Raw genomic sequence first — 14,290 nt, 5'->3', positions numbered from 1 at the left:
AGCCAGAGTCTCACTCTGTCACCCAGGCTGGAGTGCAGTGGTGCAGTCTCGGCTCACCGCAACCTCCACCTCCTGGTTCAAGCAATTCTCCTGCCTCAGTCTCCCAAGTAGCTAGGACTACAGAGGCATGCCACCATGCCCAGCTAATTTTTGTATTTTTTTTAAAGACATGGTTTCACCACGTTGGCCAGGCTTGTCTCGAACTCCTGACCTCAAGTGATCCAACTGCCTCAACCTCCCAAAGTGCTGGGATTACAGGTGTGAGCCACCATGCCCAGCCCTGGCAGATAATCGTGATGGAAGCTCCCAGAAGAGACCAGGGACACCCACTCACCACCATCTCCCTAAGAGTGCTGAGTGGGCTCCCAGACTCAGGCGATCCCAGTTGCTTTGGCCTCTGTCTAAAAGAAGACTCTCCAGAAACAATGAGATGTCGTGGATGAAACACAGAGCTTGATGACCGATAGCTTGGATCCAAATATTAACGATGTTGTTTCTTACTGTGATCCCCGGGAAATCACTGAAATCCTCCGAGCTCCAATTTCTTCACCTGTCACAACAGGTAGCAGTGAGGAGCGGAAGGAGAGGAAAACACTTGGAAAACTGCAAATCTGCAAACCATGGTTAACTGTTGAGATGGCTGGTGGACGGACTAGGGCTTGGGAACTAGTACCAACATTTCACCTTCTACTTTCTGAGGCTTTCTGGGATTTGAGGCAAGGATGAGTCAGGGAATGAGGGACAGGAGACTCCCACAGGACAGTTTCCATAAGGCGGTCCCATGGCCCAGTCGATGAGGTTGGTTATCGGGTATGAAAGAAATGTGGGAACAGCTCAAATGCTGGTTGAAGCCAAATGTTGTCATCTCCGAATACCTATTTTTAAGTTCTTCTTATGTGCTGTTGGATGCAGAGACCTTCAACTTCTTGCTTGGTTACCTTCTACAATTATGGCTGAAAACTCCATGGCTTCTCGGCCGGGCGCGGTGGCTCACGCCTGTAATCCCAGCTCTTTGGGAGGCTGAGGGGGGCGGATCACGAGGTCAGGAGATCGAAACCATCCTGACTAACACAGTGAAACCCCGTCTCTACTAAAAATACAAAAAATTAGCCGGGCGTGGTGATGGGCGCCTGTAATCCCAGCTACTTGGGAGGCTGAGGCAGAAGAATGGCGTGAACCTGGGAGGTGGAGCTTGCGGTGAGCCAAGATCGTGCCACTGCACTCCAGACTGGGTGATAGAGTGAGACTCCGTCTCAAAAAATGAAAAAGAAAAAGAAAAATTCCATGGCTTCTCATACCCATTTAAGTTAACATCTCAAATGTTCCTTCATAAGTTTGCATAGAAAGGATACAACTTCCAGTGAATTGCAAACATTGAACATTTAAAAGGAAAACTTGTAAAAAAAAAATTTCAACTTTTATTTTAGGCTTAGGGGGTATATGTCAGGTTTGTTACATGGGTATATTTGTGTGATGCTGAGGTTTGGGACACAAGTGATCCTGTCATCCAGGTAGTAAGCATAGCACCCAATAGTTTTTCAACCCTAATCCCTCTCCCTCTCCCCTACCCAGGAGCCCCTAGTGTCTATTACTACCATCCTTATGTCCATGAGACATAAAGATGAAAGCAAAGACAAAGACACAAAGATAAGCTGGGCATTGGCGGCTCACACCTATAATCCCAGCTACTTTGGGAGGCTGAGGTGGGCGGATCATCTGAGGTCAGGAGTTTGAGACCACCCTGGCCAACCTGGTGAAACCCTGCTTCTACTAAAAATACAGAACTTAGCTGGGCGTGGTGGTGTGTGCCTGTAGTCCCAGCTACTCGGGAGGCTGAGGCAGGAGAATCACTTGAACCCAGGAGGTGGAGGTTGCAGTGAGCCGAGATCACGCCACTGCATTCCAGCCAGGGGCATACAGTGAGACTTTGTCTCGAAAATAAAAATAAAAATAAAAATAGGGAGGGTGTGCCCAAGAGGGCCAAATAGGAACAGCTCCAGCCTCCAGCTCCCAGCATGAATGACACAGAAGACGGGTGATTTCTGCATTTTCAACTGAGGTACTGGGTTCATCTCACTGGGGCATGTCAGACAGTTGGCCCTGGTCCGTGGGTGCAGCCTGACCAGCAAGAGCTGAAGCAGGGTGAGGCATCGCCTCACCTGGGAAGCGCAAGGGGGAAGGGAATTCCTTTTCCTAGCCAAAGGAAAGTGAGACACACAACACCTGGAAAATTGGATAACTCCCATCGTAATACTGCGCTTTACCAAGGGTCTTAGCAAATGGCACACCAGGAGATTATATCCCACACCTGGCCCAGAGGGTCCCACGCCCACAGAGCCTCCTGCATTGCTAGCACAGCAGTCTGAGATCTAACCGCAAGGTGGCAGCAAGGCTGGCGGAGGGGTGCCCGCCATCGCTGAGGCTTAAGTAGGTAAACAAAGCCACCAGGAAGCTTGAATTGGGTGGAGCCCACCACAGCTCAAGGAGGCCGGCCTGCCTCTGTAGACTCCTCCTTTGGGGACAGGGCATAGCTAAACAAAAAGCAGCAGAAACCTCGGCAGAGGTAAATGCCCCTGTCTGACAGCTTTGAAGAGAGGAGTGGATCTTTCAGCACGGAGGTTGAGATCTGAGAACGGACAGACTGCCTGCTCAAGTGGGTCCCTGACCCCTAAGTAGCCTAACTGGGAGATATCCCCCACTAGGTGCAGACCGACAACTCACACCTCACATGGTGGGGTACACCCCTGAGACGAAGCTTTCAGAGCGAGAATCAGACAGCAACACTCGCTATTCAGCAATATTCTATCTTCTGTAGCCTCTGCTGCTGATACCCAGGCAAACAGGGTCTGGAGTGGACCTCAAGCAAACTCCAACAGACCTACAGCTGAGGGTCCTGACTGTTAGAAGGAAAACTAACAAAGACAAAGGACACCCACACCAAAACCCCATCAGTGCGTCACCATCATCAAAGACCAAAGGCAGAGAAAACCACAAATGTGGGGAAAAAGCAATGGAGAAAAACTGGAAATTCAAAAAGTCAGAGTGCATCTCCCCCTTCAATGGAACGCAGCTCATTGCCAGCAATGGAACAAAGCTGGACGGAGAATGACTTTGACGAGTTGAGAGAAGAAGGCTTCAGTCGATCAAACTTCTCAGAGCTAAAGGAGGAACTACGTAACCAGTGCAAAGAAACTAAAAACCTTGAAAAAAGAATGGATGAATAGATAACTAGAATAATCAATGCAGAGAAGACCTTAAAAGAACTGATAGACATGAAAACCACAACACAAAAACTACGTGACAAATGCACAAGCTTCAGGCACTGACTCGATCAACTGGAAGAAAAAGTATCAGTGATTGAAGATCAAATGAATGAAATGAAGTGAGAAGAGAAGTGTAGAGAAAAAAGAGTAAAAACAAATGAACAAAGCCTCCAAGAAATATGGGATTATGTGAAAAGACCAAATCTACATCTGATTGGTGTGCCTGAAAGTGACGGAGAAAATGGAACCAAGTTGGAAAATACTCTGCTGGATATCATCCAGGAGAACTTCGCCAACCTAGCAAGGCTGGCCAACATTCAAATTCAGGAAATACAGAGAATGCCACAAAGATACTCCTCGAGAAGAGCAACTCCAAGACACATAATTGTCAGATTCACCAAAGTTGAAATGAAGGAAAAAATGTTAAGGGCAGCCAGAGAGAAAGGTCGAGTTACACACAAAGGGAAGCCCATCAGACTAACAGCAGATCTCTCGGCAGAAACTCTCCAGCCAGAAGAGAGTGGGGGCCAATATTCAACATTCTTAAAGAAAAGAATTTTCAACCCAGAATTTCATATCCAGCCAAACTAAGTTTCATAAGTGAAGGAGAAATAAAATCCTTCACAGACAAGCAAATGCTTAGAGATTTTGTCACCACCAGGTCTGCCCTACAAGAGATCCTGAAGGAAGCACTAAACATGGAAAGGAACAACAGGTACCAGCCATTGCAAAAACATGTCAAAATGTAAAGTCCATTGATACTAGGAAGAAACTGCATCAACTAGTGAGCAAAATAACCAGCTAATATAATGACAGGATCAAGTTCACACATAACAATATTAACCTTCAATGTAAATGGACTAAATGGTCCAATTAAAAGACACAGACTAGGCCGGGCGCGGTGGCTCAAGCCTGTAATCCCAGCACTTTGGGAGGCCGAGACGGGCGGATCACAAGGTCAGGAGATCGAGACCATCCTAGCGAACACAGTGAAACCCTGTCTCTACTAAAAATACAAAAAAACTAGCCAGGCGAGGTGACGGGCGCCTGTAGTCCCAGCTACTTGGGAGGCTGAGGCAGGAGAATGGTGGGAACCCGGGAGGCGGAGCTTGCAGTGAGCTGAGATCCGGCCACTGCGCTCCAGCCTGGGCGACAGAGCAAGACTGCACCTCAAAAAAAAAAAAAAAAAAAAAAAAAAAAAAAGACACAGACTGGCAAATTGGATAAAGAGTCAAGACACACCAGTTTGCTGTATTCAGGAGACCCATCTCACATGCAGAGACACACATAGGCTCAAAATAAAGGGATGGAGGAAGATCTACCAAGCAAATGGAAAACAGAAAAAAGCAGGGGTTGCAATCCTAGTCTCTGATAAAACAGACTTTAAACCATCAAAGATCAAAAGAGACGAAGAAGGCCATTACATAACGGTAAAGGGATCAATTCATCAGGAAGAGCTAACTATCCTAAATATATATGCACCCAATACAGGAGCACCCAGATTCATAAAACAAGTCCTTAGACACTTACAAAGAGACTTAGACTCCCATACAATAATAATGGGAGACTTTAACATCCCACTGTCAACATTAGACAGATCAACGAGACAGAAAGTTAACAAGGATATCAAGCAAGAGAACTCAACTCTGCACCAAGCAGACCTAATAGACATCTACAGAACTCTCCACCCCAAATCAACAGAATATACATTCTTCTCAGCACCACATCGCACTTACTCCAAAATTGACCACATAGTTGGAAGTAAAGCACTTCTCAGCAAATGTAAGAGAACAGAAATTATAACAAACTGTCTCTCAGACCACAGTGCAATCAAACTAGAACTCAGGACTAAGAAACTCAATCAAACCCGCTCAACTACATGGAAACTGAACAACCTGCTCCTGAATGACTACTGGGTACATAATGAAATGAAGGCAGAAATAAAGATATTCTTTGAAACCAATGAGAGCAAAGATACAACATACCAGAATCTCTGGGACACATTTAAAGCAGTGTGTAGAGGAAAATTTACAGCACTAAATGCCCAAAAGAGAAAGCAGGAAAGATCTAAAATTGACACCCTAGCATCACAATTAAAAGAACTAGAGAAGCAAGAGCAAACACATTCAAAAGATAGCAGAAGGCAAGAAATAACTAAAATCAGAGCAGAACTGAAGGAGATAGAGACACAAAAAACCCTCCAAAAAATGAATTAATCCAGGAGTTGGTTTTTTGAAAAGATCAACAAAATTGACAGACCGCTAGCAAGACTAATAAAGAAGAAAAGAGAGAGGAATCAAATAGATGCAATAAAAAATGATAAAGGGGATATCACCACTGACCCCACAGAAATACAAACTACCATCAGAGAATACTATAAACACCTCTACACAAATAAACTAGAAAACTTAAAGAAATGGATAATTTCCTGGACACTTACACTCTCCCAAGACTAAACCAGGAAGAAGTTGAATCCCTGAATAGACCAATAGCAGGCTCTGAAATTGAGGCAATAATTAATAGCCTACCCACCAAAAAAAGTCCAGGACCAGATGGATTCACAGCTGAATTCTACCAGAGGTACAAGGAGGAGCTGGTACCATTCCTTCTGAAACTATTCCAATCAATAGAAAAAGAGGGAATCTCCCTAATTCATTTTACAAGGCCAACATCGTAAAATGTTGTAAAATGTCAGGCTGATACCAAAGCCTGACAGAGATATAATGACAAAAAAAGAGAATTTTAGACCAATATCCCTGATGAACATCAATGCAAAAATCCTCAATAAAATACTGGCAAACCAAATTCAGCAGGACATCAAAAAGCTTATCCACCATGATCAAGTGGGCTTCATCCCTGGGATGCAAGGCTGGTTCAACATATGCAGATCAATAAACGTAATCCAGCATAAAAACAGAACCAAAGACGAAAACCACATGATTATCTCAATAGATGCAGAAAAGGTCTTTGACAAAATTCAACAGCCCTTCGTGCTAAAAATTCTCAATAAATTAGGTATTGATGGAACGTATCTCAAAATAATAAGAGCATTTATGACAAACCCACAGCCAATATCATACTCAATGGGCAAAAACTGGAAGCATTCCCTTTGAAAACTGACATGAGACAGGGATGCCCTCTCTCACCACTCCTATTCAACATAGTGTTGGAAGTTCTGGCTAGGGAAATCAGGCAAGAGAAAGAAATAAAGGGTATTCAGTTAGGAAAATAAGAAGTCAAATTGTCCCTGTTTGCAGATGACATGATGGTATATTTAGAAAACCCCATTGTCTCAGCCCCAAATCTCCTTAAGCTGATAAGCAACTTCAGCAAAGTCTCTGGGTAAAAATCAATGTGCAAAAATCACAAGCATTCTTGTATACCAGTAACAGACAAACAGAGCCAAATCATGAGTGAACTCACATTCACAATTGCTTCAAAGAGAATAAAATACCTAGGAATCCAACTTACAAGGGATGTGAAGGACCTCTTCAAGGAGAACTACAAACCACTGCTCAATGAAATAAAAGAGGACACAAATGGAAGAACATTCCACGCTCATGGATAGGAAGAATCAATATTGTGCAAATGGCCATACTGCCCAAGGTAATTTATAGATTCAATGCCATCCCCTTCAAGCTACCAATGACTTTCTTCACAGAATTGGAAAAAACTTATTTAAAGTTCATACGGAACCAAAAAAGAGCCTGCATTGCCAAGACAATCCTAAGCAAAAAGAACAAATCTGGAGGCATCACACTACCTGACTTCAAACTATACGACATGGCTACAGTAACCAAAACAGCAAGATACTGGTACCAAAACAGAGATATAGACCAATGGAACAGAACAGAGCCCTCAGAAATAATAGCACATATCTACAGCCATCTGATCTTTGACAAACCTGACAAAAACAAGAAATGGGGAAAGAATTCCCTATTTAATAAATGGTGCTGGGAAAAGTGGCTAGCCATAAGTAGAAAGCTGAAATTGGATCCTTTCCTTACTCCTTACATGAAAAGTAATTCAAGATGGATTAGAGACTTAAATGTTAGACCTAAAACCATAAAAACCCTAGAAGAAAACCTAGGCAATACCATTCAGGACATAGGCATGGGCAAGGACTTCATGTCTAAAACACCAAAAGCAACGGCAACAAAAACCAAAATTGACAAATGGGTTCTAATTAAACTAAAGAGCTTCTGCACAGCAAAAGAAACTACCATCAGAGTGAACAGGCAACCTACAGAATGGGAGAAAATTTTTGCAATCTACTTATCTGACAAAGGGCTAATATCCAGAACCTATTAAGAACTCAATCAAATTTACAAGAAAAAAAACAAACAACCCCATTAAAAAGTGGGCAAAAGATATGAACAGACACTTCTCAAAAGAAGACATTCATACAGCCAACAGACACATGAAAAACGCTCATCATCACTCGTCATCAGAGAAATGCAAATCAAAACCACAATGAGATACCATCTCACACCAGTTACAATGGCAATCATTGAAAAATCAGGAAACAACAGGTGCTGGAGAGGATGTGGAGAAATAGGAACACTTTTACACTGTTTGGTGGGACTGTAAACTAGTTCAACCATTGTGGAAAACAGTGTGGCGATTCCTCAAGGATCTAGAACTAGAAATACCATTTGACCCAGCCATCCCATTACTGGGGATATACCCAAAGGATTATAAGGCATGCTGCTATAAAGATACATGCACACGTATGTTTATTGTGGCACTGTTCACAATAGCAAAGACTTGGAATCAACCCAAATGTCCATCAGTGACAGACTGGATTAAGAAAATGTGGCACATATACACCATGGAATACTATGCAGCCATAAAACGGATGAGTTCATGTCCTTTGTAGGGACATGGATGCAGCTGGAAACCATCATTCTCAGCAAACTATCTCGAGAACAGAAAATCAAACACCACATGTTCTCATTCATAGGTGGGAATTGAACAATGAGATCACTTGGACACAGGAAGGGGATCATCACACACTGGGTCCCATTGTGGGGAGGGGGTAGGGGGGAGGGATAGCATTAGGAGATACACCTAATGTAAATGACGAGTTAATGGGTGCAGCACACCAACATGGCACATGTATACATATGTAACAAACCTGCACGTTGTGCACATGTACCCTAGAACTTAAAGTATAATAAAAAAAATTAAAATTAAAAATAAAAAGACACAAGGATAATGACATAAAGATCTCCACCCAAGTTGCTGCAAAGGACATGCTTTCATTCTTTTTCCTGGCTGTGTAGTATTCCCTGGTGCATATGCACCACACTTTCTTTATCTAGTACAGCACTGATGGGTACTTAGGTTGATTCCATGTCTTTGCTATTATGAATATTGCTGTGATTAACATATGATTGCAGGTATCCTTTTGGTGGAATGATTTATTTTCTTTTGGATATATACTCAGTAATGGGATTGTTGGGTTGAATGACAGTTCTATTTTAAGTCATTTGAGAACTCTCCAAACTGCTTTCCACCACAGCTGAACTAATTTACATCCTCATCAACAGTAAATAAGCATTCCCTTTTCTCTGAAGTCTCACTAGTCTGTTGTTTTTTGACTTTTTAATGATTGCCATTCTGACTGGTGTGAGATGGTATCTCATTGTAGTTTTGATTTGCATTTCTCTGATGATTAGTGACGTTGACCATTTTTTCATGTGTTTGTTGGTCATTTGTACAGCTTCTTTTGAGACGTGTCTGCCCACGTCTTTTGCCCGATTTTAATAAGATTTTTGTCTCTTGCTTGTTGAATTAAGTTCCTTATAGATTCTGGATATTAGGCCTTTGTCAGATGCATAGTTTGTGAATATCCTCCCATTAAGTAGGTTGTCTGTTTACTATGTTAATAGTTTCTTTGGCTTTGCAGAAGTCCTTTAATTGGATTCCACTTGTCAATTTTTGGTTTTGTTGCAATTGCTTTTGAGGATTTTGTCATAAATTATTTTCTAAGACCAATGTCCAGAACGGTGTTTCCTAGGTTTTCTTCTAGGATTTTCCATTTAAGGTCTTACATTTAAATCTTTAATCCATCTTGAGTTAATTTTTCTACATGAAAGGTAAGGATCCAGTTTCACTCTTCTGCATGTGGACAGCCAGCTATCCCGGCACCATTTATTGAATAAGCAGTCCTTTCCCCATTGCTTATTTGTGTTGACTTTGTTGAAGATCAGCCGGCTGCAGGTGTGTGGCCTTATTTCTGGGTTATCTATTCTGTTCCATCGGTCTATGTGTTTGTTTTTGTACCCGTACCATGCAGCTTTATAGTACAGTTTGAAGTCTAATAATGTGATGTCTCTTTTTTGGTTCCATATAAATTTTAGAATAGTTTTTTTCTCTAATTCTGTGAAAAAAAATGACATTGGCAGTTTAATAGAAATAGGGTTGAATCTGTAGATTGCTTTGGGCAGTATGACCATTTAACATATTGATTCTTCCAATTCATGAGCATGGGAAGTTTTTCCATTTGTTTGTGTCATCAATGATTTAAAAGGAAAGCTCTTACATGACTTCTAAAAATGTTTCCCGTGGAATCTAAATGCCATAGCAATTTCATATCAAATACAATTCCATTTAAACATACATGAACAAGCTCATCTTTAACAGGCAAAAAAGTACTCCATTTACTGCTTAAACTTGTATTTCCATTCTACTTTCTCTACATTATATTATGTTAATGTGATATATTCAATGCCAGATATTCTTTCATTGACCACTCATAATTATCTATGACAAAAGCATGCATATAAATTGAAATTAATTTTTAAAATTTTCTGTGACCATATGGCTCCAGGTATCAAAGAAATCTCTCTGGACTGAATTACCAGTATAGGTACTGTTAATATGCAACTTATCAAAATAACATATATATTTTTAAGAAATTATTGGCCACACGCAGTGGCTCATGCCTGCAATTGCAGCACTTTGCGAGATCGAAGCAGGTGGATCACAAGGGCACCATCCTGGCTAACAAAGTGAAACCCCATCTCTACCAAAAACACAAAAAATTAGCTGGGTGTGGTGGCACGCACCTGTAATCCCGGCTACTCGGGAGGCTGAGGCAGGAGAATCGCTTGAACCCGGGAGGCGGAGGTTGCAGTGAGCCAATATCACGCCACTGCACTCCAGCCTGGGTGACAGAGCAAGACTCTGCCTCAAAAACAAACAAACAATATATATATATATATAACATAAAAATTAGAATTTTACTGGGAAAACTATTCTTCATTCCACTTCTTACTAAAATAGGCAGGGTCCTCATCAACATTTTTCTCATTTTACAATTATTGTTGCTACTGCTATTGTAAGCACTATAAAACTTTTTTCATATAAAGAAGTATATAAGCAGCCAGGAGCAGTGGCTCACGCCTGTAATCCCAACAGTTTGGGAGGCCGAGGCAGGGGGATCATGATGTCAAGAGTTCAAGACCAGCCAGGCCGAGATGGTGAAACCCCATCTCTACTAAAAATACAAAAATAAGCTGGGTGCGGTGGCATGCACCTGCAATCCCAGCTACTCAGGAGGCTGAAGCAGGAGAATCACTTGAACCCCAGGAGGCAGAGATTGCAGTAAGCTGAGATCGTGCCACTGGACTCCAGCCTGGGTGATAGAGTGAGACTCCATCTCCAAAACAAAACAAAACAAAATAAAAAAAGAAGTACATAAGCTGGGCATGGTTGCTCATTCCTGTAATCCCAGCACCTTGGGAGGCCAAGGCAGGAGGATTGCTTGAGCCCAGGAGTTAGAGACCAGCTTGGGCAACATAGTGAGACCTCATCTCTACAACAAATAAAAACATTAGCCGGGCATGATGACTCACACCTGTCATACCAGTTGCTAGGGAGGCTGAGTTGGGAGGATCCCTTGAGCCCAGGAGTTTGAGGTTTCAGTGAGCTGTGATCACATCACTACATTCCAGCCTGGGCAACAGAGCAAGAACCTGTCTCAAAAAAAGAAAAAAAAAAAAAAAAAAAAAAAAAAAGACCAGATGTGGTGGCTCATACCTGTAATCCCAGCACTTTAGGAGGCCGAGGTGGGTGGATCACCTGATGTCAGGAGTTTGAGACCAGCCTGGGCAACATGGTGAAACCCCATCTCTACTAAAAATACAAAAAAATTAGCCAGGTGTGGTGGGGCATGCCTGTAATCCCAGCTACTCAGGAGGTTGAGGCAGGAGAATTGCTTGAACCCGGGAGGCGGAGGTTGCAGTGAGCCGTGACCGGGCCATCGCACTCCAACCTGAGCAACGAGAGTGAAACTCCGTCTCAAAAAAAAAAAAAAAAAAAGAAGAAGAAGAAGTAGACAAGAGTGGAAGCAATTTTATCATAGCAATATCAATTATTACTCAAGCTCCTTCAGATACAGTGATCTATCATCAAAAATATGTAATGATCTAATTCTGACAACTCAATTAGGTCTCCTCTCAAATTTCATGAAAGCCAAGAATTAGAAATCATCTCATCTGCAAAAAGATTTATTACTTAGTCAATAGAATCATTCACTTTCTAAAAAAAAAAGAAGCCAATCCAGCAATTTGTCTGGCAACCCAGATATCTGTCCACCCTGGGGCAATGCACCCTAGTAAGATGAGAGAGAGTGAGGGATGTCTTGCATTTATGAAGCAGCTGTTACGAAAGACGAGACAGAACGGAGAGGCTCCATTCAGCAGCAATGGCTCATCGCCATTCAGTTCTCACCAGAACAATTACAGGAGAGAGTGCGTGGAAATTGTGGACCTAGAATTTAAAAAGAACAAAAACCATGTACCTGTGTTGCCTTAGAAAGTCCTCTTGTGACCCTGAAGATGAGGGTAGCCAAATTTGAAGCCCATGGGTTTGGAATGGCCACATTAAACTGGTAGGTGAGTCTCCATGGAGCTGGGGACCGGCAGCTGGGGCTTCCTTGACATCTCCGGGTGGCTCTCTCCAGCCTGGGCTTTGTGGATCACAGTGCCCTTTGGAATGTTAGGAAAAAGGGATTCTCAGGACAAAAAAGTTTGGGGAAAACTTTCTATTCTTTCTGCCTCTTACAGATTCACAATAAAATCTGCATACCGAAGACCAAAGAAACCTGCTTAATTTTGGGTAATGCAAAATTTCCCAAACTAACCTGGCTCTCCCCTCCCGCCTCCTTTCACACAGAATGCCTGGGTACGTATAAAGAGACTTCAGTAATCTGCTCCGGAGCCTGGTGTGATCCTGAGAACTGCAAGCTGGCTCTCCATCCATGTCCTCCCTGTGAGACCTGGGTGATTCCTGTTAGCCATGGGCCTCTCTAAAAGCTCTCCAGAGGGACTAAGACCTGAGATCGGTTTGTTTTCTTGTGTGAACCAAAAAGGATCTGAGACAGGTCTCAATCAACTTAGAAGTTTATTTTGCCAAGGTTAGGGACGTGCCCAGAAGAAATAAACATGGAGTCCCAGAAACAGTCTGTGGTCTGTGCCTTTCTCCAAAGATGATTTTGAGGGCTTAAAGGGGAAAAGCAGGCTGGAGGGAAAAGAGGAAGGTTATGGTCACATGGCCGAATCCACACGTTGCAAGAGAAAAGCAGCAAGCAGGGGAATGGTCAATTATGTACTCACCTCGCGCACACTGTAAGGTGAACTAAGAGTAACTATCTGCGGGGATGTTTAATATTTTATCCATAGCTATCTTAGGAACAAAAGAAAAGGTAGCTTCTTGCATGACTGCGCTTTCAGTTTTTTCTTTTGGCAGAGTGAATTGAGGTCCCAATTTTTTTTTCTTTTTTTTTTTTTTTGACAGAGTCTTGCTCTGTTGCCAGGCTGGAGTGCAGTAGTGCCATCTCAGCTCACTGCAGCCTCTGCCTCCCCGGTTCAAGCAATTCTCCAGCCTCAGCCTCCCGAGTAGCAGGGACTACAGGCACGCACCACCATGCCTGGCTAATTTTTTTGTATTTTCAGTAGAGACGGGGTTTCACCATGTTGGCCAGGATGGTCTTGAACTTTCTGCCCGCCTTGGCCTCCCAAAGTGCTGGGATTACAGATGTGAGCCACGGCACCCGGACAGGGTCCCAAGTTTTTATTTTCCTTTTACACTTGCACTTTATGGATTCTGTTACCTATGCAGAAAATGCTCCTTTCCTATTGATGTCATTCACTTTTAGATGGAGGCTCTCATATAATTGGGAGGTTTCTATGATACGGACTTTGGGCAGCACCCACTGCAGACAGGAACTTGAAGGTGTTTCCTAAGTGTTACATCCACAGCCAGAAGAGTCGACTTGGCACGTCGCTAGCTGTCCCTGTGGGGCCCTGGCCATCGATAGTATGTGCCAACTGAGAAGGGATTAAAATTAGATGCAGAGTAAAGTAAAAAATCCAAATATTTAACAGTGAGGAGTGTGTCTAGGAGAGAAGGAGATTGTATCTGAAAACATTTGCCTGTCTTTCATTATACCCCGAGTCACGTGGTCTTTTTTTTTAATCATCTGGCTTAAATTTTCCGTTTTTCATTGCACAACACCAAGAGTTGGCTACATAGTCAAGATGAAGATGAGCATACAAATGTCAAGTGTCACAGTTGGAGAGAGAGGCCTCCTAAGTTGTGCATTGCATGGGAATGAGGATCAGGTCACCTGACTCGATGCAGGCTTTCGGACATCTTAGGCATCTAATCTCTCTAATCCACTGGAGAGATGCAATAACGAGACCCCGCTATCTCTTCCCTTTTCATCAAGACCGCACATTAGAGATTAGTCAATATTCTACGCACAACTCAAATATTTGGTGAGCAAAGAGATCACTTAGATTCTCCATCCTTGATTGCAGCTCAAAATTCAAACAAATCAATACCTGCTGGGGAAGAAAAAAGACACCCTGTAGAGCACCTTTTTTTTTTTTTTTTTTTGAAATACAAGAATCATGAAGGAAATAAATATTAACTTTATTCCCCTATTCAGAACAAGTGAATTGGATGATGCCAATGCAAACAACATGGACTTCTGGCTCTGCTTCAGCCAAAATGCA

At 42.6% G+C, this 14,290-nt stretch overlaps 1 protein-coding gene across 1 annotated transcript in view; it reads right to left on the bottom strand.

Annotated features, from left to right (window-relative positions):
- Positions 1-12,192, bottom strand: part of CCDC3 (coiled-coil domain containing 3) — a 149,679-nt gene extending 137,487 nt beyond the window's left edge. The window contains exon 1 of the mRNA XM_030934906.1: positions 12,073-12,192. Coding sequence (XP_030790766.1) covers positions 12,073-12,155 — 83 coding nt within the window. The 5' untranslated portion in view covers positions 12,156-12,192. The remainder of the gene's footprint in view (positions 1-12,072) is intronic.
- Between the last annotated feature and the right edge of the window lie 2,098 nt (positions 12,193-14,290).

The sequence above is a fragment of the Rhinopithecus roxellana genome, chromosome 1 (assembly GCF_007565055.1).
Source record: "Rhinopithecus roxellana isolate Shanxi Qingling chromosome 1, ASM756505v1, whole genome shotgun sequence".
NCBI lineage: Eukaryota > Metazoa > Chordata > Mammalia > Primates > Cercopithecidae > Rhinopithecus > Rhinopithecus roxellana.
Note: the sequence above shows the minus strand (reverse complement) of the source record. Positions and strands in the feature narration are given on the sequence as shown.